Below are 26835 nucleotides of genomic sequence, written 5' to 3' on the forward strand. Positions count from 1 at the left end.
GGGTAGGCCCGGAATCATGGTAGGATGGTAGCCGTAATTTGCAAAAAATGGTGACATTTGTATGGAACGTTGTTGTTGGTTGTTGTAGGTAAATTCCGCAGAGGGGAGGAACTGGAGCCAGTCAGTCTGGAGGTGAGTGGTGTAACATCTCAAATATTGTTCCAATATTTGGTTTAAACGTTCTGTTTGACCGTTGGTTTGAGGATGAAAGGCCGTGGACAGCGTGGGACGAATGTGCAAATTTCGACAGAAGATCTTCCAGAAGCGTGATGTGAATTGTACCCCCCGGTCAGAAGTGATGGTCTGTGGTAGTCCATGGAGCCGAAAAACGGTATTCAGGAACAAGGTGGCCGTGGTCGCTGCTGAGGGAATACCAATGGTGGGAATAAAATGTGCCATCTTAGTAAATCTGTCTACCACCACCATTATTGTGTCGTGTTTCTTGGATATAGTCTTTGAGGTAACGTAGTTCAGGTTCCGACAATGGAAATATTCTGCCAAAGGGAATGGGAGCTCCTGGGAGAAGATCGACAGGACAATCATAAGTCCTTTGGGGAGGAAGAGAGTCGGCTCCCTTCTTATCGAACACGTCGCTGAATTCTGCATATTGCTTGGGGAGACGTAGGACCGGAGAAGAGGATGAATCGTCAGGGAGTAGCAGGAGTGATTGGCGATTGGAGAGACAACGAGTGCGACAAAAAAAAGATTGGAAGGAGAGGGTGCCTGTGGCCCAGTTTATCGTAGGATTATGAAGCCTCAGCCAGGATAGTCCGAGAATAATTGGGAACATAGGTGATGGGATCAAGTCAAAGTTCAGATGTTCCATATGATTATTTCCCAGTAGTACCTGGAGTCGTGGTGTTTCTTGGGTGATGGGTCCAGAGGATAGCGGAGTGCCATCTACCACTTGGATATGTATTGGAGCTGCTTTGGTCAATGTTGGTATGTGCAATTGCTTGGCAAAGTCTTGATCCATAAAGCAGCTACTGGCACCGGAGTCAATGATGGCAGACACTGTAGTAGAATTACTGGTCCACTGCAGAAACAAGGGAATGGAAAGGTGAGGAGACCCGTCTCTAGGAAAGGAACTCAAGCAAACTGTAGTATGTGTGGGCTTACCCTTAGGAGGGCGTCGAGGACAGGAGTGGATCAGATGCCCGGGTTCACCACAGTATAGGCACAGATTGTTCCTCCGACGACGGGTTTTCTCAGCTTCGGATAGTGGGCCGCGTGCCAATCCGATCTGCATCGGTTCTTCCGGAGGGGGCATGATCGCTGGTAATTGGAGAGGAGGAAGGGTAGGAGCCGTAGGAGCAGTATGAGCCACAGGAGGGAAGTGGCGTCTCGGGGCAGGAACGGCTGAAGCAGCGCGTTCCAGGCGTCTTTCCCGAAACCTGCGGTCAAGCTGGATAGTCAGATATATTAAATCCTCTAATGAATTGGGGATACCCACACGGGCCAGTTCATCCTTTAAGCTCTCGGATAAACCCAGACGGAATTGGTCCCGAAGTGCTGGTTCGTTCCATGTACTTTCAAAAGCCAGGCTCCGGAATTCTGTGACGTATTCCTCCACAGGCCTTTTGCCTTGGTGTAACGCACGTATGGCTGCTTGTGCCGAGGTGGAACGAAACGGGTCATCAAACAAGGTATCCATAGCATGACTGAAATCAGCCCAGGAATTCAGGACGGAGTTATTGGTGTGAAGCAAATGATGGGCCCACAGTTGGGGTTCACCAGAGAGCAAGGAGATCACAGTTCGTACTTTAACATGGTCAGAGGAGTACGTTCTAGGTTGTAGTGAGAACAGGATCTGGCAGGATGTCATGAATGTGCGATAACGAGTTCTGTCCCCAGAGAAACGTTCAGGTAAAGGCACCTTAGGTTCAGGAGCCGTAGCACCGATTTCCTCCATCACCGGGGGCGGAGCTGTTCCCGAAGGGGATCCCCCGGAGGCAGGTAGATTTGTCTGGAGTTCCTGAAGTTGACGCTGCATGTGTGCGTGGCTAGTTTGGAGGTCTTGAAGAGAACGAGTAAGGGAGGCAATTTGTCCCGTGAGAGCCGAGAGTGCGTCAGCAATTCCTGCGGATTCCATGTTTGGCTCAGTTGTTCTGTAAGGATCGTCTACCAGAAGGAATCCGGGATGCAGGAAAGGAACACGCTTGCTCAGTACAGGACACGCACAAGGGGCCTGAGATGGATAACAGGGCACTTGGCGGTGTTGCTGTAAGCACGGGTGATCAGGACAGCGCCGTTAAGCAGACCAGGGTCAGGGTACCGGAGGTTCTCAGAGTCGTTAGGAAAGCCAGGGTCAGGATACCAGAAATACACAGGAGCCGAATGGAAAGCCGAGGTCAGGATGCCAGAGATACACAATAACCGTTTAGCGGACCGGGGTCAGGATGCCAGAGATACACAAGTCGTAAGAATAGCCAGGGTCAGGATTCCAGAAGTTCACGATAGCCGTTGAGCAGACCAGGGTCAGGATACCAGCAATAGTAACAGGATACAGGAAAAATACGAGGGGCTCAATAAGTACGGAAGCACCAGTACAACTGAGCACCGGTGGATAGGTTAGAGAAGTTTAAATAGCCCGGGGAGGCGTTCCCCGGCGTCCCTGACGTAACCGCGCCCACCGTCGCCATAGCGACGCAGCGGAATCCAGGCGGCGGTCAGCCGCATAAATATTCATGAAGCGGCCGCGCGTGCGAGCGGCTGCTTCATGTAGCAGGGAACGGTGCCGGCGTTTCTGCCGGGAGGATGGAGAGGAACTTCCCCGCGTCTGCCAGGTAAGTGCCTTACAGGACGTGAAGACTGCAGACAATGGGAATAATTTTAATGCTGAGTTGGTTTACAAAATAAGGGCATAAGCAGCTACCCTGTTTGAAGTATAATAGGATCTGTTCATCCTATTATATCCAGTTTATAGGGCTCCCTTGTGAAACATTTTGTTTTTCTCTTATTCAAGTATAACTGTCATTCTCACAGATGATGTATTTCATTATTTAGTATACTTAATTAGCCTTATTAGGTTATATTGAGCTTAAAATAACCAATATGCACCTTAATTTATATGGCGGTGATGTATCCTGGCCTAGGCCAACTAGTCCTAGGGCGACAGTCCCCTTTCTTCCAAACCGTTGGCAGATTGGCCTCTTGGGTGATCAGGACTTCTGGGATGCTACTGTTGCGTTTACACGATGGAGTCTATGTATAATGCGTTAAAAGGCAATGCACTCCTTTAAGACACTGAGGGACAGAATATGACATCATACCCTGGCATTCTGTGTCTTTAGTTAATGAATGCCAGGGTATGATGTCATATTCTGTCCCTCAGTGAGAGGCCCTGTTGTGATGTAAACTTAATGACTAAGGAGGCCTTAGGCTAAAGAGAAAGGAGATGAATCATGAACCAAGAAGTAACAAGTTGTACATGATTTACTCAAGAAGCCATTAACTTAGTTTTACTCATGTAAATCACTGCAAAGTAAATACGTAGATACTATTATTTTAAAGCACAACTGACAAAAAGTGTGAATAAAGTGACAGGAATCTAAATTCAGTTGACCTCAGTCTCTTATGTGTTATAATAATGAAAACTAGGCACTCTAATACACATTTTTCTTTTTTAAAGGTCGCGATTTAAAATGTGAGCAACTTCTTACACAGAATTACCATAATGATATATATGTATATTCCTAGTTTTTCCTAGATTGGGTGGAATTAAAGTTTGGTTTTTTTTGTAACTGGTATTTGGAAATTATTTCACCAAAGACTAAAATATACATTTGATCATTTTTATAATGATTACATCACAGTAGCTATAAATAGGTCTAAGGCAAACAACCAGATTGATGAAAGCCGCTATACCATTAAGAAATATTAAATGCTGCCCAGAAGCAAGTAAACAAACATTAATGAATCCATTTTTAATAACACTACAGAAGCTAAAAAAGAGCGTCAGCATCCTGTACGAAGAGTCAGATCCCTTGGATGCTGATATTCAGGCCCATGCCACACACTATTTAATTTGTAGTCCGCATCGATAATAACTAACCACTATTTAAATGGCAAAACGCCCATGTGCAGACAGTGTCACAGCTCCTTTTATCCCTCTATGCCTCAGACACCAGCATATTCATTTTTAAACTAATAAGCACAGCATTTCATTAAAAACATGCCAATGTTAACATCATCGGGAATGCCTCGTAACAAAATAATTATTTCCATATAATTTGGTCTCTACGATACAGTAACTGCATGTGGTTGCAGGTGAGCCTTAATCTGCAGTGATTAATCTGCAGTGATTATTTTTTTAAAAAAACCTTACTAATACCTAATTAATAAAAGTATTATTTCCTGTCTTGGTTATCGGGCTTTGTATCCCAGGGACGGCAAAATAATTCTTACACCTTTATATCAGATAGAGTATTGAAATTTTGATTGTTGTGAAAATGATGGATAATGAGAGCACAGCCAGTTTTGAGCATTAAACGAACAATACATGAATCATTAAGTAACAAAAAATGTAAATGATCTCATAAAATGTGTAAAAATAATTTAAAAATGTCTTTTTTTTGCTGGACATCTGTCTTTTCATACTTTTATTTTGATGCTATTGATGGATGGAATATGATAACTAATAAGAGCTATTTCATTTGAAGCAACTTTGACATTCAGCCAAGTCAAATATACAATGTTATTTATCTACAATTTTTGTTGATGTTTTAAGGGAAGTTACTGTCCTGGTCTTATTTATCTTATTTTTTTTTTTTTCCTCTCTATTATTTTTCTCCCCTTTAATTGGAAGTTCAACAGCGCCCCCTGGTGGAAACATATGTATAGTTAAACATATAACCTGTGTTGTATTTATTTCCAGTGGCCGTGCCAATACAATTCTATGGGCTGCACGTTCACGCTGAGCTGAAAAAAACACAAATTATGGGGGTACGCAAGCAGTGCCATCAAATCGCTTTTACTGGTTTGTCAAGATAAGAATACAACCTCTACCATGTAAAATTGTACGTCTTTGTTATGCTAATTAATTCCCAATGGTTTGGCTGTCACACTGAAAGAAAATATATAAAGCAAATTGAATGAATAATCAGAATAAATGCCACTTTTTTCTTTCTTTTTTTTGCATAAACACAAATGATATGGCCTTGAATTATATAAAGAGCCTCTTTTAAAATAATAATTATACATCTTGTATTATATAGTAGGTTATCCGCAACACTGCAAAATGCTTTGTTTTGTCTTTTTTTTAATCTCCGGCTTTCTCCTTTATCTTACACGAGGCTGTTTTTCATTGGGCTTTTTTGTCTGCCGTTTGACAATGTTTTATTAAATTACGCATACCACATCAGTATTTCACTCGCCTTGAACTATACAGACAGGTATACTTTGGAACTTAATTGAGCTGATCATAAAACATTTGGAAATATTAACCTTGCAAAAGACATTCATTAAGATTGTATGCTGTGGCTTATCAATCATGGTAACCAAGTGGTTTTTATACTGTTTCTTTGTAAAAAAAATCCATTATTAACCTGAACTCAAACAGAGATATCCATTGTGTGGTGTCACATTTTGGGAAGGCAGTGGTGGATTTAGCCTCTTGTTGTGTGGCCCTGTAATGGAGTGATTTCATAACATTGTCATTTAAGATGCTTATGCAAACCATGCCCGGACTGGCCATGTGGCAAACTGGGCCACTGCCGCTAGGCCACTTGCCGTTGGTGCCCCATATTTACCCTATCTGCCTTTCCAGTGGCAGATCAGGTGCTGCAATGTGTGTGGTCCAAAGGCTGGACATCCCTGGTCGCACTTAAAAACCTAATATTTTAAAAGTGCTAGGGTTACCTTATCACAGTCCATGCCCGATGGAAACCATTATTTTGCAGGACAGCATTCAAATTATTCTAAGAATAGGTATTCTGGGCATGAGAACCTGGAGCATAAGAGATGGTGTCAAATGACTCTGTCTAGATGTGTGCCTGACTTAGGCCACCTCACCCATCTCAAACTTGTATTCTCAAACGTACGCATTGTTATTGTTTATTGATTTGTATAGCTCCATCATACTCTGCGGCACTGTATAATGGGTAACCAGGACATAACAAGTAGTGCATCACTTGATCATTTGGACTTTCAGAAGCAAAAGGTTAGGAGGGCTCTGCTCAAGTGATCAGAGTTTTGGTTGGGAATAACTTTGCTATCCCCTACCTGTGTGGCATAATAGAAAAAATATTTCCCTTCTTATTTTTAGCTCCTATGGACATTTCAGTAATCGATCAACTACCGTGCCGAGTGAGATGCTGGGTGTATAGGCAGTTACACAAATACTGATGTATTATGGCTTCAGCCAGGTAAAGAAGCATCTTCTACTCCTGTGATTTGCCACAAAGCTTCGTTTTTAAGCTGACAGACTTTAAGGAGCTTGAGAGGTTGATGTGACTTGAGAGTTAGAGAGAGCTCTCCAATGTATCACACCTTGCTGATGGGGAAGAATATATTCCGTTATCCACATCTTTACTAACCAGATGCAAATAATTTAAATAACACCTCTGTTTCTGAACAGGTATATGTACCTGGGTTACTGTGACCCACCGTCCTGTGTCTCGTGGGCTTTATCCTTAAAGCTGATCTATCAACTGAAAGAGCCTTTATATTAACTTGTAACGCCCATTAAATGGACACACACACACACATTCCCTCTTGTTAAGAGGATTTCAGAATCTCTGTTAAACACTGTGAGTTGTGGTAAGAATCGTATCCATTTATCTTGCAAAATAAGCTGCTTTAGAGATGTCTCACACTATGCCACCTTTACCTTGCCAGGAGCCTGGCTTTATGGCTCATCACACTGTGTGTATGGTCACATTATTTCCGTAGGGCCACATAACATGGCATAAAGCGACATAAAGCCACTGCGGTCGTATCAGCCCTTTTTGGGGAATGCAATTTTTCCATCAGTGTGGCTGATAGTGGTCATGGGGTGTTTGGGTTTTTGTCAGTATGGATGAGTTTGGTCAGTGAGGCAATCTGGGATCTGTATGGAAAGCTGAACATGCCCTGCACAATAATGGCACTATAACATTTGGGACTGGTGCTCAATTATTTCCATGGCTAGTTTTTATTCTCAGTCTGGCCCTGAAGGACAGGTTAGCATGAATTATCCCAAAACGGATTCATTAAAAAAAAACACCATCATATTTCTATTCTAATATATTCATACACAAATGAGTATCGCACCAATAGTGGCATGGGAAAGACAGGGTGTAGACAGTATTAAAATAGGAATATGTAAGCAATAAGATAAAAATTAATACTGTTTCAACACCTAAAAACAAGTGATCTTCCCCTTCTGTTAGCTGTCCTTTTTAAACTAAAGTTACAAATAGTGCTTTCATTAGCCTTTCGCATACAGAAGATAATTAAGCAATGCTAAACTGCAAGGCTCACAAAACATGTCTTCTTAAATGTCACTTATAATAAGAATGCCATTGTAAAAAGAAACGGTATACCTAAACTTAAAATAAAGGCCAAAGTGACCACTTATCCTACCCGAAGTGATTGCTTGTGGGATATTTGTGATCTCCTCATCCCGCTTCAAAATTGTTCAAAAAGTGCCCTTCTGACCTAGGCCACAGTGCTCCAGGTCAGAAGGGCCCTTTCTCAACAATTTTGAACCAGCATGGGGAGACAGGGATGTAGCTGGATCACGTCACAGTGTGCAAGCAACAGAGGGAACGCTGCAGAAGTAAGGGGGTGCGGGCAGGAGGGAAGGGTTATATATGCTTGTATGTATTTGAGCACGAATGTTTATGTGTAAGTGTATGTGAGCGTGAATGTGTATTTATAAGTATATGTGAAAGTGAATGTGTATATATAAATGTATGTGAGCATGACTGTGTTAACATGAATGTGTATGTGAAAGCATTTGTATGTACAAGCATGATTGTTTGTGTGTTAGCATAGATGTGTATGAAGTATTAGATGTGTTAACATAAGTGTGTAAGGTTTGTGTGTAAGCATAGATATGTACGTGTAAGTGTGTGTGAGCATAGATATGTAAGTGTTGTGAGATGGAATGTGTGTTAACGTAATGTTTAAGTGTGTGTGTGAGCATGAATGTGTATAGACAGTGTAAGTGGTATGAGTGTGTGTGAGTTAGAATAAGTGAGTATATCCTGTATTCTTTCTTCTTCTTTTCTGTACTTCCTTTATTCTTCAACTTCAGATGTTAAAAATCAGATTTACCAATATATATATATCAAATGAAAAAAAAATATTTTTTAAACAAGCCTGGGACTTGGCACACAGTAAAGCACTATTTTCTTACAGTTCTCGGTCTCTCTCTCCAACACACAATCACAATGAGAAGAGAGGCAGAGAACTGACACAAAGGCAATGTTTAGAAGTATTGCGTTTTGTAGACTGACTGCTCGGGCCATGGAGCAGTCAGCAACAATGGTGGCCTCCACGATCGTGGTGATTTCGACAACAATTTAAATTTTCTCATCTCAAGGAAATTCAAGGAAATGCAGAAATTCAAGATTAAAGTTATGTCCATGATTACTTATGGACCGCCTCACATCTAGTCTAAACTGTCTAGGAATATGTTTTTAGTGTAATATTCATATGGAAGTGGACAAAACAAAGTTTGGTCCATTTTGTTAAAAAGTGCTGAAACAGCAGAAATTGCAATATGCATTTAAATGATAGAACACATTGATGATTCCAGAATTTATTTAAGAATATATGAAGTTTAAAATATGAATGTGAATTTGTCTACACATCTTATTGAAGTATTAATAGAAATTCTAAATCCCTAACTTAATTAAAAATGGAGCCTCCCTTGGGAACTTTTTAATTTAAAAGCCATCTTTGTAGAAAGTATTCAGACATTAATTCGCTGTGAATCCATGTTCATATCCTTTTTAAATCTTCAAGAGCCAATGACTTAAGAATTAAAGCAAACGAAAAACAATACAATGGAAAATGTCAAATAAAACGAATCGATTTTTGTTTTGCATCGATATTTTCTTGTAATTTTTCCCGAGTTGCTTAATTCCATTATTTACTGTTGTAGATAGAATTTAACAATCCATAATTAAAAAGCATAATGTCACACATGATATTCTACCTATAATACACAATAAATCTATTGCTTTAAAAAATTAAAGGTGATGTTCCACCTACTCTCCAAAGAATAATACTGCCTTAACCGATACCTTGGTGACATCCGTCATTATAAGATTACATGCCCAAAGAACCACATGTGAACTTGGTTAGGTGCTTTACTACTCGGCCATGTGCTGAATTCATTGTACTGTCACTGTACATTAGGGGCCTTATCAATTGACTTATGGATACAGTTGCTAATATCGACCTCCATAGATTCTAGTATATCACAAACCAAGTCACACATGTGCAGTTTACTACTGCAACAATATGTTCACATTTGTGACCAAATAAGATTTATATAAATGATTTAAATTATTTATATCCTCTGTAGTATCTAACTGTATTGAGAACACGCTGGCTTCTCTGGCTTCTTGGACAATACCTTTCTTGAGAAGAACTTAAATTACAACTAGTACCCTAGGTGTTGATAAGTTGCCACACCTTGTTTTTTACTTGTTATAAACATCATAAAGGTGACTTTAGCAAGGAGAAGAATTTCCAGGAAATTACTATAGCCCCACATATCACTATGTAGGGTATTGGCTAGTTTCTTTATGCCAATCAGTTTAACAGTTTCAACAACTCACTTTAGTATATGCCGTCTTCAACTCCTCCTTTTTGCTATTGTTTCTCAAAGAAAGGGCCACCGGCTGTAAGGTTTTCCTTGCACTCTCTGTACTTGATTACATCGTATTTTACGGCTGCTTCATCAAGAAAGTGATAAGGAGGCCAGACTTCTCATTAGAACAGAGATATATATTACACACACAGAGTACTGTGCAAAGGTTTTAGGATTGTGCGGCAAAAATGCTGTAAAGTCAAACGGCAGCCTGATCTCCCGTGCAGCGGGATGCATTTTTTGGACGTACTGGTACGTCCATTGGGGACTGAAGAGGTTAAAAAGCTGTCTGTATGTGTACCTACAAGAATTGATGCTGTTTTGAAGGCCACATCAAATATTGATTTCATTCACATTTCACTAAGAAATTATAAAAATAAACTATTAACGTGTATTTTTGAAAGCATTCTCAGCTTTTTTTCCCCTCACCAGCCTAAAAAACTTTTGTACAGTACATAGACAGAGAGAAAGAAAAGATAAACTGGATATGTACTTTACACATATAAAAACACAGACATTCATAAATACAATTTACTAAAATAACATTATAGGTTTTTCCCATCTTCACACAAGATTGCTTCTTAATTCCTTTCATATGCAGAAAATTGACTGGGAGGCTGAAACGCTATCTTTGATGGAATAAAAGGATGACATACACTTTTATGTTCCCTTTCAACGGGCTACGAGCCGTACTCGCATCACCTGCCAGAGTAGATGGTTATTAAACTATGCCAGATTAAGCAGAAAATCTATAGTCAGTCCCAGGGTTGTAACTGTCATCCCCCACAGAAGTATTCAATTTTTAAAAAATTGTAGATATGGCTTTTCTTAAACAAACTGACAGTAGTTCAGTAGCAAAAACAAAGCAGACTGTTGCTTGTTAAGAAATAAGAAAGATTAAAATGTATATTATGTCAGACATCCCGGAATTGATTTTTTGTTATAAAAACATTAGGATGAATATACTGACCTGGCTAAGCAGCACAATTTCCTCAGCATATTCCTCATAAGTAAACCTCTCTGAACAGCAGTATTTTAAAATATTGCCAATTATAATCAAATAAATCAGATCAGAATCAGGAATATGGCGCATTGGTCAGCAGCTGGATAGTCGGTAACAAAGCTTCTTTTATGGGGAACATAATTCCCTTTACAGACATAGAGATTTATATGTCCTTCTGCAGGTGCCTCCCTGAGTTCCACTAACGTGGTATATTTTAAGATCTACATGATCATACACATTCTTTATTTGAAGTGGAAGTTGCCCTTTATGACATTAAAAAAGAAAATATTGAAATTAAAGAAACACTCTTCCTGGGGTATTTTTATTTTTTAACCCATGTTGTAGTCAGTTTGCACATGCTCAGTAGCACACACATTGAAGAAACTGAAGCAGCAGCCAATCACAATTATGCCAGCAAAACATCCATTGTGACAGGGCACATGTAATTGGCTGCTTTTACTTTCATTTATTCCATTTCATTGACTGTACTGGGAGTCTTACTGGGCATGTGCACAAAGTGCCCTCTGCTTTCAGTAGAGGCAGTCAGGAGAGAAGGTGAATGAGAGAGGTGCCTCGTATTCTACTTCCAATAACTAAAAAATGTCTGCACTGAATTGAATGCAGTCAACAGGGTCTGTGCAAAATAGACTCCTATACACATTTAACTCCTTTGCATCCTGATGATGGGTTAACTCATCATAAGCGGTGCGTTAATTGCGCTTTATAATGTTTTATATACTTCTCCTTAATCAAACCAATACCACCAATTGATATTTGTGGAGAATCATCCGTTCTGCGTTGTGTATTAATGATAAATATAATACCACGACCAAGGCTCACCATGCAACTGAGGTTGTGTTCACTTCCCCAACAACCAACCAGATTGTAAACTCACAAGAGCAGGGCCATCTTCTCCTTAAGTACCAGTTTGTTACAGCTTGTGATTTTACGGTAATCCTACTGACTCTGATTATAAAGGGTTTTGGAATATATATATATATATATATATATATACATACACAGAATGAATACCCTTTTGTATCTAGTTTTCAAAAAAATATGGTTTGATGGGCTAAATTAAATTGACCGGCTTTAAAGGTGTCCCAAATACAACATAGAGTCAGGATGGCAAGATGTCAAAAGTCCAAGTTCAAAAACTGAAACGTGCATTGGCATTGCAGTCAGCCCAGCTTAAGCATTTCCATTTGTGTAACCTTGCTTTGATCTGGCATTTGGATACAGCTGTACTGTGTCTTGTCTTCTTTTTAGGTATTTTTGTTGTTGATGGTTCTTCATTAATCTGGCAAATTTGGAACTGTATGTTGATACCTATAAACCTTAATTTGGATTTGAACTATTCTGTAAACCCATGTCTATTTAAATCCTTTAGATATATTTTAAAAAACTATTTTCATTTCACAGGTGTTTGTTTATATAGTAAAACGTAGTCTCCTGTTGAGGATGTCAAAGAAAAGTAAATCAAAACATACTGTATTTCCAATGGGAGCCTTAAAACCAACTAAAATGAGCCTAAAAAAAGAATTAAATTACTTCAAACAGTTGATTTACGGTATCAAAACCAAATAAATCCACGAGAGATCCAAAATATGGTGATCAATACAGTTTATTTGCTTTCACTGAAGCTAATGGGAGAAGCAGCAGCCAATTGCATGTATGCTAGCAAGTTTACTTTTCTAACTCCAATAACCAAAAGAATGCCTGCACTGATTTGCATGCAGTAAAATGCATTGGAGTGTATGAGAAATGGACTCCAAAATGCACTTAACATGAATGAATAATGAGGTAGTAGACCTTCAACCTTTTAAGTTGGGGCTGGAATCAGCTTCTGTATTTTTTTTGTATGCCTACATGTAAATAAACATTATTGATCAGCGAATGCAGGGTTGCTGCGCCTTTATTATTTTGTTCTAAAAAGCAAAATGAAAAACCCATTGCATCACATGAAGAGGAATCAGAATAGTTATGTTTTAACCATTTTCTGTTGGTTAAAACAGAGTTTGAACATATTCACTGTAAATTTTCTCCAGTCCTGCAGTTTCAAATTCTGTTTGTAAATCACTTATTGATCCATATTCTTTCACTTCAAATGTAGAAAACCTGCAAGGCAGGAGGGAAAGGATATGTTTATTTTCTGATAAAAAAAACTAAATAAAATAAGAATAATAGTAATGTTCAATACCTGACATGTCCCAAGGGTAATATGGTTTCACACAAAACGCTGATCATTTTCTCTTTACACCTCTTACCACTCGAATCAACATCTACTTTACAGGTCTTCTGAAGTACCAGATAATCCTAAAAGAGTAATCATGTAAAAGATAAAGCTAAAAGATTTGTTCCCATCTATGTGCTGTGTATGGGATTTAAATGGGATTTTTCTACATCATTGCCAGGGTGGACTGTACCGTCCACAAAATAAACCTGACTGGTTAAAGACCCAGCCGACAGGTCACTGTTGGTATTTTCCAATATATTTTTTGGATCAGAGACAATTATTAGCCATTTTGAATTGTATGTATAAGCATTACTGCACTGATTGTCCTGCAATGCTACGTTTATTTGACACGGCCATTTATTGTTAAGCAGATCCAGAATAAAGATTGGAGAATAACCAAGCAATTGTTTCCAATAATCTTCACTTCTATCATTAGAAACCCTGTGAATATTTAAAAGGTCCACTATGCATCCACTTCAGTTGTATAACCCACCAACGTACACATTCTATAAATACGTCTTTGCGCAGATCCCTCAAATCAATGAGAACACACTGTTTCCTGCAGATGCTGCGTGCTTTTTCCTCCCCGTTAGGCTGCTCTCCACCTTGGGAAAACAATCTTAGGAGGATTTATCCCACATGCCATGCAGTTATTTCTGTCTGGGTAAAATACTTCCTAACCTTTACGTCAAATATCACTAAAACAATTAAACTGGGTTAAAAAGGTTTACTCTGTGTTTGTAACACGTCTACAATTATATTTTGATCAGTTCTAGTTTCTAGTTTGAACCTAACAAGGACCGAGTCCCATTTTATGCACCTGATATAACATTTAAATTCCATTCCAGTCAATGGCAGTTAACATCAGTTCAGGTCCATTAACTAACAACCACCCTTAGCAAATAAACATGAAAAATCATGGCTGAGATCTAAGGAACACTGATTTTATATGTAATTTCAAACTACCGCGAATGTGTTCCAACAAATGAGGCAGGGATCAGCCAAATAAAGTAGTTGCGTCGGTCAGGGTTCTATAGCAATCAGCGTTTATAGAAGATGACAGCACAAAGCTGTTTAACTCGCTAGGTGAATGACTTAAAAATGTTGTCATGGGAAAAGGTCAGACTCACTTCAAAGTAACGTAACTTATGGAATTATGGATGGGCAGCAGAGAACAATTGTGGAAAACATATTGTCAGTAAGATAATAAAATATGGGTGATTAAAACATGTATAGCTTTGAATAAAGAAAAGAGGTAGAGGATGTGACTATTTAACTACATAAAGGGATTCAACAAAAAACAACATGGAAGCATATTTAACTAGAGGTCATAACGGTTGCCCCCCAGCAGACATGCTAGAGGTTAATATAGTGAGTGGGAAAGGCATAAGAGGTCTTGTAAAGCTGCTGTTCTCTATCTTTAGGTGTTTCCTAATAGTTGAGATTTAATAATAAATAATTGTTAACCACTAAGACAATATATATATCCAAATGATCTTGGGTATAAAAATGAATTCAAATGCAAGGTTTTAAAAAGTGGACTTGTCACTAATGGAATGGCCCAATCATCACAAAGATTTCTTTGTGACAGGAGAAAGACTGCCTTTTATACATAGTCCCCAAGCAAAGGACAGAGGCTATAAAGCTCGTGCGAACAACATTTGGGCTCAACAGATCTACTAAGTCATGCAAGGTTTTATAAAGGTGACAGCTACACTTTAACCCTTTCTGTGTCAGGGGAATCTATGCAGAATGACATATTTAGTCATATTATTATATAAAAATACAGAATTTAATGACAAACCATTCAGCCCATCTAGCCTGGTTATGTTAACCTTCATACCTACCCTAATGCTATCTCTGTCACCTTGCAGTAGGATCAGAATTATTTTGCCCAGGAACATCAGTCTCCCACACAACTTCAAATCAGTCACCCACTTCTCTACAATTTTGACATATTTGTTCTTGGCTCTCATGTGATCTAAATGTAGAAGCGTTGTCCATATTCTTCCATCTGTCAGTGTGTCCTCAGACCGAGGGTGGAGTTCATCCGAGATCGGTGGCTTAGGTTGCCCAATTAGATTGTGTAGATTCTGTTGTGTCCAAAGAACTAAATGATGTATCATTGGTTCCGAGAGATGCTTTTGCGCTTCATCCAGTATTTTATCCCTTAAGACTTTACAATGAGCCCGGCTAAGTTCCTCAGAGCTAACAGAGAGACTTGGTAGGCAGGATGGATACGTAATTGGCAGGTCAAATACAAGCCGTAGATGAGTTTCCAATTCAGCTGCCTCTTGTACGCCGGTCTGAATCATTACTGTTGTTCCATTTTCTGCAACAACAAAAAAAAGAGGGAAGCTATTTTTCAACTAGCTTCAATTCTGCGATCCAACAGCCATAAATCAAAAGGAAAACTACATTTGTAAATAGCAGATTCTATTCGTCTCATGTAATTAATCTTACTATACTACCCCTTTTTCCACTTAATGTCAACAGTGGTTATAAAGCATTAAAGGGACAATGAATTGTGTAAGAGGTTCATGCAACACATACAATCCAGACAAAATAGGTTTGTTGATATGCAAAGGGAGTGCATGCATAAGTCTATATAAAAATACATTTTGGGACTTACAAGCTACTATAATACCCATGACAAAGACTTCCTTCTTATTAACTGGTGTATTAGTTTATATGTGTGTTAGAAAGACGTAGCATTAAAAAATAGAGTATGTAAAAGTATGTCTTTAATGTAGGTCTATGCTTATGTCTTTAATGTATGTCAATGTGTAGCGCTTTAATGTATGTCAATGTGTAGCGCTTTAATGTATGTCAATGTGTAGCGCTTTAATGTAGGTCTATGCGTAGGTCTTTAATATATGTCCATCCATATGTCTTTAATGTATGTACATGCGTAGGTCTTTAATGTATGCCAATGCGTAGGTCTTTAATGTAGGTCTATGCGTAGGTCTTTAATGTAAGTCTATGCGTAGGTCTTTAATGTAAGTCTATGCGTAGGCCTTTAATGTAAGTCTATGCGTAGGTCTTTAATGTAAGTCTATGCGTAGGTCTTTAATGTAGGTCTATGTGTAGGTCTTTAATGTAGGTCTATGCGTAGGTCTTTAATGTAAGTCTATGCGTAGGTCTTTAATGTAAGTCTATGCGTAGGTCTTTAATGTAGGTCTATTCGTAGGTCTTTAATGTAGGTCTATGCCTATGTTTTTAATATATGTCCATCCATATGTCTTTAATGTATGTCCTTGAGTAGGTCTTTAATGTATGCCAATGCATAGGTCTTTAATGTAGGTCTATGCGTAGGTCTATGCGTAGGTCTTTAATGTAAGTCTATGCGTAGGTCTTTAATGTAGGTCTATGCTTATGTTTTTAATATATGTCCATCCATATGTCTTTAATGTATGTCCATGCGTAGGTCTTTAATGTATGCCAGTGCATAGGTCTTTAATGTAGGGCCAAAATGTTCCCTTACACGCTATACTATCTTAATTTTTTAAACTACTTTTGGGTCGGTGGCAACAAAAAGTATCTGTCTCATGACTATCCTCCCCTCCTCAGAAGGCAGTGCAGCATGATCTCTTGTGATTAGCAGGGCCCCTAAATAAGTCAGTGATGTCACCGGGGCTCATAATTTTCTTTTTAAGTTGTACTGTATTTGTATTACTATTTCAATATTTTTTTTTATATTTGTTCACATTTTTGAATAGTTACATTCTGAATCATGTTGTAATAAAAAAAAATGTAAATGCAAAGGAGGTTTTATGTTGAAAAGAACAAGGGACTCATCAATGCAGACATTCTGCTTGGGGTGTAAATCTCAGAAACTTTATTAGAAAATAAATAATGGGCTTTGATCAAATTGTGGGTCACCTCTAGGGGGGCATTATCATTGAAATGCAAGAAACTTAGCAGGTCCAAATATCTGGCCCTGGTCATAATACAGAAGAACGGGGGGGGGGGATAAAACCAAGGTTAATATTGAACAGCAAACCACCGCAGCAATCAGGTATTCTTAGATTAAGTAGTAATACATGTTTAAGACCTTGTAATTATTATCTTTTGTTTATACAGCATTAACAATGTATGCAGCACTCTTGACAGTCCATCCATTCAAAGCGTATGACAAAACTAGAATTGACTTTTAATCATTTTAAGCAGGAGAAAGATAATAGTTTTTTGTTTTTACAATGGACAATACATTCCCTTACTGTATCACAATTACTACACATTCAGGTTGCCGATCTTAGTAAAAGCTTTCAGGCTGTGGGGAGACGCGTTCTTCGTATAAAGCACACAATGTATGTTTTAAATTGAAAGACTGCATGCTACTGTTCCTGTCTCAGTTTATTTTACCTTGAACTCGCACTAGCAAATAGACAGAAGCGGGGAACTGTTTTCAAACCGTAAGAGAAGTCAGATGCTTTCATGTTATAACAATAGCTTAGTGCAACTGATTTGTGATGCTCTTTGCTGACTAGTAATGCTATTTTGTCATAGTAAGGTATGTGCCATACTGCCGTCCCCACTTTAATTTCAAGTCACTGACCTTTGATCACTTTGTTCCACTGAACATATAAGTTCTTTACACAGCAGGTTAAGTGCACTACTACTGCTTTGTCGATGACGTTCAGTCACTTAGGTAGACTCCGAAAGTATTTTCTTCTTTTTATTCCCAAACAGCCTCATGTCACGTTTCACCATGCGCTAGCTGGACTTGTTCAAACTTTCCATTTTCATTTCACGTTTCCTGCCACTAGTGGCCGCCCTAGCCAATCAGGACATCTCAGACTGATTATCAGGTCCAGCTGCAGTGGCTTACCTGATCAAGTCAGCCTTGATAAACCTGCCCAGCCCTGCAGTCTGGGCCTTGACATTGAAGTTGGAGGACTACCTGTTTGGTTCCTGCCTTGTTCCAGTACCTGCCTTGTTCCAGTACCTGCCTTGTTCCAGTACCTGCCTTGTTCCAGTACCTGCCTTGTTCCAGTACCTGCCTTGTTCCAGTACCTGCCTTGTTCCTGTACCTGCCTTGTTCCTGTACCTGCCTTGTTCCTGTACCTGCCTTGTTCCTGTACCTGCCTTGTTCCTGTACCTGCCTTGTTCCTGTACCTGCCTTGTTCCTGTACCTGCCTTGTTCCTGTACCTGCCTTGTTCCTGTACCTGCCTTGTTCCTGTACCTGCCTTGTTCCAGTACCTGCCGTGTTCCTGAGTTGCGGCCTGCGCCCCACTAAGTGGACTCCCAATAGGAGTGCCCTGCATCGCGACTCCCAGGATGACTGCCCACTAGCGGACTACCGTGGTTGAGTGCCCTGCAAGTGGGCAACCTGCCGAGTGCCCTGCAAGTGGGCAACCTGCCGAGTGCCCTGGAAGAGGGCTACAAGCCGTGTGCCCCGCAAGTGGGCTTATCTGCCATGTGCCTTGTTCCAGAACCTGCCTTGTTCCAGTACCTGCCTTGTTCCAGTACCTGCCGTGTTCCTGAGTTGCGGCCAGCGCCCCACTAAGTGGACTCCCAATAGGAGTGCCCTGCATCGCGACTCCCAGGATGACTGCCCACTAGCGGACTACCCTGGTTGAGTGCCCTGCAAGTGGGCAACCTGCCGTGTGCCCTGCAAGTGGGCAACCTGCCGAGTGCCCTGGAAGAGGGCTACAAGCCGTGTGCCCCGCAAGTGGGCTTATCTGCCATGTGCCTTGTTCCAGTACCTGCCTTGTTCCAGTACCTGCCTTGTTCCATTACCTGCCGTGTTCCTGAGTTGCGGCCTGCGCCCCACTAAGTGGACTCCCAAGCGGAGTGCCCTGCATCGCGACTCCCAGGATGACTGCCCACTAGCGGACGACCCTGGTTGAGTGCCCTGCAAGTGGGCAACCTGCCGTGTGCCCTGCAAGTGGGCAACCTGCCGTGTGCCCCGGAAGAGGGCTTCAAGTCATGTGCCCCGCAAGTGGGCTTATCTGCCGTGTGCCCCGCAAGTGGGCTTATCTGCCGTGTGCCCCGCAAGTGGGCTTATCTGCCGTGTGCCCCGCAAGTGGGCTTATCTGCCGTGTGCCCCGCAAGTGGGCTTATCTGCCGTGTGCCCCGCAAGTGGGCTTATCTGCCGTGTGCCCCGCAAGTGGGCTTATCTGCCGTGTGCCCCGCAAGTGGGCTTATCTGCCGTGTGCCCCGCAAGTGGGCTTATCTGCCGTGTGCCCCGCAAGTGGGCTTCCTGCCAAGTCGCGTGACTCTTTATATATATTGTTGTACCACCTCATTCAATACAACTCTTGATCCAGATCTGTTGTCTGTGGTTTATTCCTGCGCCTGTCTGTAACAACCCCAGACCATAAATCATCGTGGGGTACAGACAGAGCCCCTCGTATCCCCTGCACCTGGGCTCCTTATCAACCTGTGTCCTCGGTTCGTGACAGAATGTCAAGGCCAACACAAGGAGTTCGCGGGGATACCTGCAGCACGGGAATCGGTGGTGAACACGAAGACCCAGACACAAAGAGACCACAGGTCCGCAAGCATCCGGAGGCTGCTCCTTGCAGTGGGGGTATGTCACGTTTCACCATGCGCTAGCTGGACTTGTTCAAACTTTCCATTTTCATTTCACGTTTCCTGCCACTAGTGGCCGCCCTAGCCAATCAGGACATCTCAGACTGATTATCAGGTCCAGCTGCAGTGGCTTACCTGATCAAGTCAGCCTTGATAAACCTGCCCAGCCCTGCAGTCTGGGCCTTGACATTGAAGTTGGAGGACTACCTGTTTGGTTCCTGCCTTGTTCCAGTACCTGCCTTGTTCCAGTACCTGCCTTGTTCCAGTACCTGCCTTGTTCCAGTACCTGCCTTGTTCCAGTACCTGCCTTGTTCCAGTACCTGCCTTGTTCCAGTACCTGCCTTGTTCCAGTACCTGCCTTGTTCCAGTACCTGCCTTGTTCCAGTACCTGCCTTGTTCCAGTACCTGCCTTGTTCCAGTACCTGCCGTGTTCCAGTACCTGCCGTGTTCCTGAGTTGCGGCCTGCGCCCCACTAAGTGGACTCCCAATAGGAGTGCCCTGCATCGCGACTCCCAGGATGACTGCCCACTAGCGGACTACCCTGGTTGAGTGCCCTGCAAGTGGGCAACCTGCCGTGTGCCCTGCAAGTGGGCAACCTGCCGAGTGCCCTGGAAGAGGGCTACAAGCCGTGTGCCCCGCAAGTGGGCTTATCTGCCATGTGCCTTGTTCCAGTACCTGCCTTGTTCCAGTACCTGCCGTGTTCCTGAGTTGCGGCCAGCGCCCCACTAAGTGGACTCCCAATAGGAGTGCCCTGCATCGCGACTCCCAGGATGACTGCCCACTAGCGGACTACCCTGGTTGAGTGCCCTGCAAGTGGGCAACCTGCTGTGTGCCCTGCAAGTGGGCAACCTGCCGAGTGCCCTGGAAGAGGGCTACAAGCCGTGTGCCCCGCAAGTGGGCTTATCTGCCATGTGCCTTGTTCCAGTACCTGCCTTGTTCCAGTACCTGCCGTGTTCCTGAGTTGCGGCCTGCGCCCCACTAAGTGGACTCCCAAGAGGAGTGCCCTGCATCGCGACTCCCAGGATGACTGCCCACTAGCGGACGACCCTGGTTGAGTGCCCTGCAAGTGGGCAACCTGCCGTGTGCCCTGCAAGTGGGCAACCTGCCGTGTGCCCCGGAAGAGGGCTTCAAGTCATGTGCCCCGCAAGTGGGCTTATCTGCCGTGTGCCCCGCAAGTGGGCTTATCTGCCGTGTGCCCCGCAAGTGGGCTTATCTGCCGTGTGCCCCGCAAGTGGGCTTATCTGCCGTGTGCCCCGCAAGTGGGCTTATCTGCCGTGTGCCCCGCAAGTGGGCTTCCTGCCAAGTCGCGTGACTCTTTATATACATTGTTGTACCACCTCATTCAATACAACTCTTGATCCAGATCTGTTGTCTGTGGTTTATTCCTGCGCCTGTCTGTAACAACCCCAGACCATAAATCACCGTGGGGTACAGACAGAGCCCCTCGTATCCCCTGCACCTGGGCTCCTTATCAACCTGTGTCCTCGGTTCGTGACACCTCAAGACACAAAAAAAAAAAAAAAACGTTGCCACTACCTAGTGCAGAATTCCTAATCTTCTTTCTTTATTAAAAAAGATTCAGTAATATTGCAGTCTTTGGGGAAGTATAAACAAAATGCTTAATTATTACAAACAGATCCCCATTAGGAATAGGAGAGTAGTATCTCCCTGACCATGAAGTACACTGACCATTAAGAAATACAGTACTGGAGAAGCCTTTGCAAGAATACGTTCAAGGGCAGGGTCTCCATCAGAAATGTTGGGGTCCAGTACATGCTTAACACCTGGGCACCTATCCCCCTCCCATCAAACTGATCCATGTTGATCCCTCTATGCAACCCATTGCTCCTATCATCAGCCTTAGGATCCTCCCATAAGCACACCTTATGAGAAAGGGGCAAGCCTAGGGTTAGTAGAGCCTGGGTCTAGTATTTCTTCAAGGCCCCTTTAACTAACACACATACATACAAACACGCAAAGTCGCTTTAACACCCACCGACTGCTTCAGTGTCCCTATCTCTGTGCTGTGCAGCACAGTTTTTTCTCTTGGATCCTGTTCTTCTTTCTTCGTCCGCTGCTCCAAAAAGTCTTCTTTCTTCGTCCGATTCTCTGCGCACAACGGAACCTAGCCTCCCAGTGCACTTCCGCAAAAGGATGGAGCCTCCAGCACACCCTGTCTCCTGATTGGTGGAATGGGGGAGAGGCTGTACCTGTGGCTCCTCCCTTTTGGGGATGTCATGTTTAAAAACATTATATTTTCCCTACATTTTCATTAACTCAGTGACAGATACCAAAACAAAGAAAACATTGTTTCATGATATACTCTAGTATGTTCTGTCTGATAATGATCCAAAGGTCATGTTATGACTTTCTTACGACTCAATGATACTTTTTGTACAAATCTCATGCATAACTTCTGTTCTCCGGCATAATAAAGGCATTTGAGAAAACCAAGTGAATTATCATTCTGCTGACATTTATTGTTCTAATAAAGACAGGCCTCATAAAAGTTTGATGCCATTTTTTGTTAATGTAGCGTTATCAGCATATTTGTTAAGCATATTCAGTATGGAATCCTCTGAAGGATTAGCATAAACTGCATGCATGGCGAAAATGTAAATTTGGAGGGGGAAAAAAAACAAATATATCAAGAAAATGAATTTATGCTATTGTCGCTAACAAACAACATGAGGTTCACAATGCATATTTATTTATATTAGGAATTCACTAATGATTGTTAGCAAAGTTTTGCTTCTGAAACAAAAAGAATATAAAACATTAAATGGAAATTCAACAAAGAATGCTTTGTAAGAACTTTAATATGAATTTGTTAAACCTATTAACCTCTGTGGTCCAACATTTAGAGATGCTGGTCAGCTGCTTGAAATGGCCAATCAGTGACAGGAAAGTGTTCCCACTGAACTTCCTGCACATGCGCATAGGGGTCTCATTAGACCCTCTAGATTCTGCAGAATCCCCCAATCAAATTTAAAGGGACTGTTTAGCTTACATACTTACTAAAGTGCATATGTCGGCGCGCTTTAATGTAAAGAGTACATGATTTTGTAAATATAGAAACTTAGAGAAAAGTTTACAAAGTCCAAGTTTTCAGCCACACTTGAAAGTTTACATTTGTAGGCAAATGGATTTATTCACTAAATAGCGAGGTGACAATAATCAGCTAGTCATTATGATGCACCATCCCCAACACATTTCACCTGCAAGGAGAGCTTAGTGTATATGGCGTTGTGTATGGCATTAGCATGAGTGTGTATCAGTGGCGGAACTACCGGGGTCGCAGGGGCCGCGGCTGCGACCGGGCCCCGGCGGCAGGGGGGCCCAAGCCAAGGGGCCGCCCGAAATCTTTTTTTTCTGTTTCTTTTTTAATAAGGCAGGGGCGTCCAACATGCGGCCCGCGGGCCAAATGCGGCCCGCGAGACCTCGAGGTGCGGCCCGCGTAAAATCGGCAGCCAGGGCAACCGATCTTACGCGAGCCGCACCTCAAGCCCTGCTACTTACTTGTGGGAGGGTCTTCTGGACTGCACAGAGGAAGCGGAGTTCACGTGACATCCTACTTCCTTTGTGCTTTAGCAGAGAAGGCAGAGGGAAGCCGCGCCCCCTGCTGAAGTGAGCGGCATCGAGGAGCTGCAGTGCAGGTAAGGGGGTGTCGAGGGTGTTTGAATGAGGGTGTAAGTGCTGGAACCTACTGGCTGACTTGGCATGATAGGAGTGTGATTGCTAACAGCAATCACAGTCCCATAATGCCTAGGTTCCAGCATTTACTGGATGGATGTGTAAGTGCTGGAACCTAGGCATGATGGGACTGTGATTGCTGTTAGCAATCACACTCCTATCATGCCAAGTCAGCCAGTACATGCTGAAACCTGGCTAGCTGCCCCCCTTGTGTATTGATGCTGCCAGCAGTATGGGGTCTGCACATCACTTACAGCCACCCTGTACCAGCGTGTATTGGCTGACTTGGCATGATAGGAGTGTGATTGCTAACAGCAATCACAGTCCCATCATGCCTAGGTTCCAGCATTTACTGGATGGATGTGTAAGTGCTGGAACCTAGGCGTGATGGGACTGTGACCACTGTTAGAAATCACACTCCTATCATGCCAAGTCAGCCAGTACATGCTGAAACCTAGCTAGCTGCCCCCCTTGTGTAGTGATGCTGCCAGCAGTATGGGGTCTGCACATCACTTACAGCCACCCTGTACCAGCATGTACTGGCTGACTTGGCATGATAGGAGTGTGATTGCCAACAGCAATCACAGCGAGCACAGTCCCATCATGCCTAGGTACCAGCATTTACTGGTTGCCTGGGTATGATAGGAGTGTGATTGCTGTTAGCAATCACACTCCTATCATGCCAAGTCATATTGCTAATTTTGTCCAATTGTGTGTTACCTACTTTTATTAAACATGTGAGTTTTTATTATTATTTTTAAAGGTGGGGGTCATTTTCGGTTTTGGCTAAGTGAACCCTGAATGTTTTGGTCCAGAATTTTCATTTTAGTTCATCCCTAGAATAAATCTAGGGAATCCTGAATTTGTAGTCGCAAAACTTTCAAGGCCCAGAAATCAGTGAGAGGAAGAGTAAAGGTTTTGTGTCATTTTACTTTATTTTAATCTGCATATTTTATTAAAGGCCATATTTTTTGTCACAGTGAAAAATGAGTGCGGCCCGCAATTCTGATGAAGTGGCCCACTGCAGAAAAAACTTGGACACCCCTGGATTATGCCCTTTGTACATGCGCCCCTTTTTCTTTGATTTTTTTACAGATATGATTCAATATGTAAATTGAATTTGTTGAATTTGTTGAAAAAAAATTGTTGGGTAAAACTCATGTTTTTTTTGGGGGGGGGTGAGGGGGTGGGGGGGCCCTTAACAGATTCTCGCACCCGGGCCCTGAGGCGTCTAGTTACGCCCCTGGTGTGTATGTCAGCATATAGTGTTAATGTGTACGAGTATATGATGTTACAGGTACACAAACTACTCTATAACGGGAGAAGCACTGGCATTTTTATTCATTGTTACACTAAAACACAAAAAGAGGAATAATGGTTAAACATACAAGCTTCAGCCTTTATGGTGTAAACTACCCTTTGTCATAAAGGGGTTAACCACGGTACGGTTCAGTGGTGCGACACTGAAAAAAATGTGGTATTACCCCAATAAACATCTTTAAATGGAGACTAAAGGGCAATTTATGAAAATAAATTGGGGATGATTGGGGAACAAAAAAACAAGCTGGCTGGTAAATTTTTGGGTTGGCTCATAGATTGAAACTGAATTAGTTGCTATGTAATCACCCAAATGGTTTATTTGGAAATGCAACAAATATTTAGATTAATAATAAATCCCAGGAGCTCATGGGGAAATTGCACCCCTGCCCCCTTTCCAGCTCCATCCTGGTATTATACGGAGGAAACAAGGCCCTGGCTTTATATAGAATGAAACCTGCAACATTAGTTTCGTTTTGCAGTTAAGCGGAAAAAAACACAGCGACACTTAATGGCGAAATGTATTTTTAAAGACTGTACCCGATAACCGATGCCCTGAAGAACACACTTTCTAAACATCAGTTTGGAGAAGCCATCTGCTCCCAGTATGACATGCGGTATGATGCTGAAATCTAACCCAGTTAATGGTAAATAACCAGATGTTACTTCCCACGGCAGCTAATAGAATTGTCGGGTACAGGGGTATAACATAGGGCCCCGTATCCCCTGTGGGGCATGGGAGACCCCAAGTCTCACTCCTCTGTCCCCGCCCCAGACATCTTGGTGCTAAAGTGCTGTTAATGTCATGGTGTTTGTTATGTCACTTGTAATGCTAGTGCATTTATTTGATCCATACACTGGCAATGGTAAATACCATTTAGATATAGCAGTAGGGGTGCTTAATTTCTCTATACATTATAAAGGGCTGTCCTCAATATGCTTCTGGTGCAGGAAAAGCTTGGCTGGCCCTGTATAATAAATAGTTATACCGGTGACATTTCTTCTCTGTCAACGCCCATTAAATATATTATACAGGGGCAGCTCCGTTCTTCTTGCTGGTGAAAGCTGACCGTGATGCCCCTTCTTAATGAAAAGCAAAGTGAGGGAGCGAAAACCACAAATCTCTGGCCAACTCTACATTTAGTGAATAAGCCCCAAAGTCTATAGCACCTGGTTTCAAGCACCAAACTACCGAACTTGACTTGGATGATACTGTATGTGTATCATGCATTACCAAAAAATAACTCAAGTACATTTTAGCTAAAGGTAAGGATTTGCATTCCATATTCTATTTATATAAAGAGAAATATATGAAAACTCTGTAACACTGTGGTTTGGGGAGCTAAATAAATTTTAATGGTGACACAAACCCAGCAGCACACTAAAATCATAACGCTTTGGACGGGAAACCTGTTTGCTAACAAACTGCAGGAGGCATATTTTGTGAGACCAGCCGTTCATTTTTCTGGCTGATGATGCTGTGAGTTAGAGCTGAGAGCAGTAGAATAACAATGACTCTTATGCATATAATACAACATCGTTCACCTGAAAGTGAGAGGACTTCAAATTCCCCTTCCCCACAGTAAATGGCAGACAGGGCAGAGATCTCCTCCAGAGCTATCTCAGACATGCCAGGTCTGCTAAGGCACCCGCGGCATCTGCCCGGTTTTCTTACACGTTTCCGATTACCCCACTTCCTTTTCCGCCTCCTCCTTTAAAAACCGCACTACAAAATACGACCACTAGGTGGCAGTGTCAGCCATCGGAAACCGTTGTAACTATATGCTCTTTAGTGGCCGCTAGGTGGCGATGCAGCACCAGATTTGTTCTGGGAAACAAACCGCATTCTACTTAGAGCGCTAGAAAAACCACAGAACCGCTTCCAATTATTTCAATGGGAGCCATTTCTTGGTTGTTTTAGAAGAATGCATATTAAAGTTTTCACAGAATACTTTATGCAGCCTTTTTTTCTAAAGGGGGTAATGTATCTAAACAGATCTAATGTAGGTTTTGTGACAAAATGATAGTTTTTAAGGTGTGGAATTTAATGATTTTGAGTACACAATAATTTCATTATTCCAAGCAATTTAACGCGGGCACTGCATGTAGCGGGCGTGTGTTTAGATTCTTACAAATTTACACTTTAGCAAAATTTGCCAATTTTGTTAATTGTATGAATGACCAAAAACAAGGAGGGACCCCAACAAAACAAAGCAGAGTTCCGAATTTGCATTATGTTGTTT

General features: G+C 42.0%; 1 protein-coding gene across 1 annotated transcript; it reads right to left on the reverse strand.

The window, feature by feature from the left end:
* Window positions 1–12814: 12814 nt before the first annotated feature.
* LOC149288383 (RWD domain-containing protein 3-like) lies at window positions 12815–26222 on the reverse strand. Its single transcript, XM_089491803.1, has 4 exons — window positions 26138–26222; window positions 14892–15376; window positions 13009–13124; window positions 12815–12926 (listed from the first exon to the last, which is right to left on the reverse strand). The coding sequence occupies exons 1-4, from the start codon at window positions 26220–26222 to the stop codon at window positions 12815–12817; spliced, it is 798 nt and encodes a 265-aa protein (XP_089347929.1).
* Between the last annotated feature and the right edge of the window lie 613 nt (window positions 26223–26835).

Source organism: Sceloporus occidentalis, unplaced genomic scaffold (genome assembly GCF_023333645.1).
Source record: "Sceloporus occidentalis isolate IW3139 unplaced genomic scaffold, rSceOcc1.0.p SCAF_51, whole genome shotgun sequence".
Classification (NCBI taxonomy): domain Eukaryota; kingdom Metazoa; phylum Chordata; class Lepidosauria; order Squamata; family Phrynosomatidae; genus Sceloporus; species Sceloporus occidentalis.